The sequence below is a fragment of the Triturus cristatus genome, chromosome 6 (genome assembly GCF_964204655.1).
Source record: "Triturus cristatus chromosome 6, aTriCri1.1, whole genome shotgun sequence".
Lineage (NCBI taxonomy): Eukaryota > Metazoa > Chordata > Amphibia > Caudata > Salamandridae > Triturus > Triturus cristatus.
The window spans coordinates 902,638,400-902,640,637 of NC_140589.1; the positions used below are offsets into that span (position 1 = coordinate 902,638,400).

The 2,238-nt window shown below is 37.6% G+C and overlaps 1 protein-coding gene across 1 annotated transcript; it reads left to right on the forward strand.

The window, feature by feature from the left end:
* The first annotated feature begins 806 nt into the window (after positions 1-806).
* LOC146820766 (trace amine-associated receptor 1-like) lies at positions 807-1,814 on the forward strand. Its single transcript, XM_085609735.1, has one exon. It carries the CDS (start codon positions 807-809, stop codon positions 1,812-1,814), a length of 1,008 nt encoding a protein of 335 aa, XP_085465861.1.
* Positions 1,815-2,238: the final 424 nt, after the last annotated feature.

Below are 2,238 nucleotides of genomic sequence, written 5' to 3' on the forward strand. Positions count from 1 at the left end.
CTGTCAAGGAGCCCAATGAGATGTGTGCAGTTCTTGATAAAATCCTTCTTCAAATAGTTTGTTTTTAAAAAGTTTGTGATCCATGATGTGGGATTTGTTGAAAATGAACCAGAATTGTTGTTACAAGTGGGAGCTTGATGTCCTGTCAACTGCAGAAAGCTCGAAATTCACATATAAGTACTCATAATACAATTTGAAAAGTACCTTTCTTTGTTTTGAGTCAATAGGTCCTATCTTGTTGCAAGAGAATCCTGATGGAGGTATCTTGCTACTCTTTAAAAAAGCTAACTATTTTCCACTTGGCAAATTGGTATAGGAATGAGTAATCATCAAAACAGCACTGCATAACGTTTGCACATTTTATAAGGACGTAATTTCCCTATTTCGGAATATTTGCTGGATGATCGAGTAAAAAACAGCCATTCTTGGCTGGTAAAGATGCACTGTGTAAAATAATGCATTTGCATAATTGAAACCTGAAGGTTGAATACAAATTCAAAGTGAATCCACAAGACATCATCAGACACCAAAAACAGTTAGATGACGAACCTGGAATGAACACCACTGTATTCTCCATTGAGGTTCAGTAAGCATTCAAAACTTGATATCACACAAACTGGTTGTATTAAACCCCATTTGTATCTGGTTATCTGGAATTCCGCCAGGGTAAGTCTACAGAGTGCATTTTAAAACATTTAAAAATGATGTAAAATACACTAAGACTGTCTTCTTTATTCCTACAGGCATGCAAACTCAATTCAACATAGAATGACCTGGACTGCCTACCTTCATGAACATAAGCAGAGATGTCTGAAGCAGTTGAATTGTGCTATCCATCGGTAAATGGCTCCTGTGTGAGGGATAACAGGTCCCAGAGGACAAAAGCCATTTTGTACTTTCTGATGACAATAACAATTTTGTTCACGCTATGTGGTAACCTACTCATCATTGTCTCAATAGTGCACTTCAAGCAGCTACATAATCCAACAAATTATCTTGTTCTTTGCTTGGCCAATGTGGACATCCTCCTAGGTGCCTTTGTCATGCCCTGCAGCATGATGAGATCTGTGGAGACCTGCTGGTACTTTGGAGATTTGTTTTGCAAAATCCACAGCAGCACCGATGTGATGTTGAGCACAGCCTCCATTCTGCATATTTTCTGCATTGCCATTGACCGCTACTATGCTATCTGCCACCCCTTAACATACAGAGTCAAAATGAATGAAAGAATTGTACTGGGGTTGACACTGGTGACTTGGTGTACCTCAGCATCACTTGCCTTTGGAATGATCTTTCTAGAACTAAACATTATTGGGATAGAAGAGTTCTACTATCAGTCTGTACACTGTGTTGGTGGATGCACACTCTTTCTTAATAGAGCTTCGGCTTTTGGCTCCTCTCTACTGTCCTTCTACATCCCTGGAATCATTATGATTGGTGTATATGGAAAGATATTTACTGTAGCTAAAAGACAAGCTCAGTCTTTGAACCGTTGTGGGACAGGAGAAAATAATGTCAACCAAGTAGTGCAGAAAAGAGAACGGAAAGCTGCCAAGACATTGGGAATAGTGATGGGAGGTTTTCTCGCGTGTTGGTTCCCATTTTTCTTCTGTAACATTCTAGACCCCATACTGGGCTATAGCACACCCACAGTTTTAGTAGATGCGTTGGTGTGGTTTGGGTATTTGAACTCTGCTTTAAATCCTATTATATATGCTTATTTCTACACTTGGTTTAGAAATGCTCTAAAGGTGATACTGTCTGGAAAAATATTTTATGCCAACTCATCAATGATAACAATGTACAAAGACTGATAATCTAATGCTTAGCCATATTAATTTTTGTCACACATCATACAGGTTCGGAAATTGTAAATCATGGGAAAGACCAATCCAGAGAATGAATTTCTTTCTAATAATTGAATACATCAGTTGTATTTCGTACTAATTTTTTAAGATTTGCAACAGACAGGGTTACAAAAATGAACAAATGTATTATATCTCCCTTTTTCCTTTCTTGGGTAAAATATGGTGATTATTTGTGTCATCAATTGAACTACGGACCACGTGTATTACAAAACACATAAACAGCTGTCTGTTTGGCAGTGATTTATCCTGAAATTCTCCATAGATGAGGGTCTGTTTTATAGAAAACGTAAAAATATTTATTTGTGTAATTTGTCCTTAGAGGCCCAGTTTTTATATTACAGAAATCAGCAAGGTCCCTTTTATAATGTGT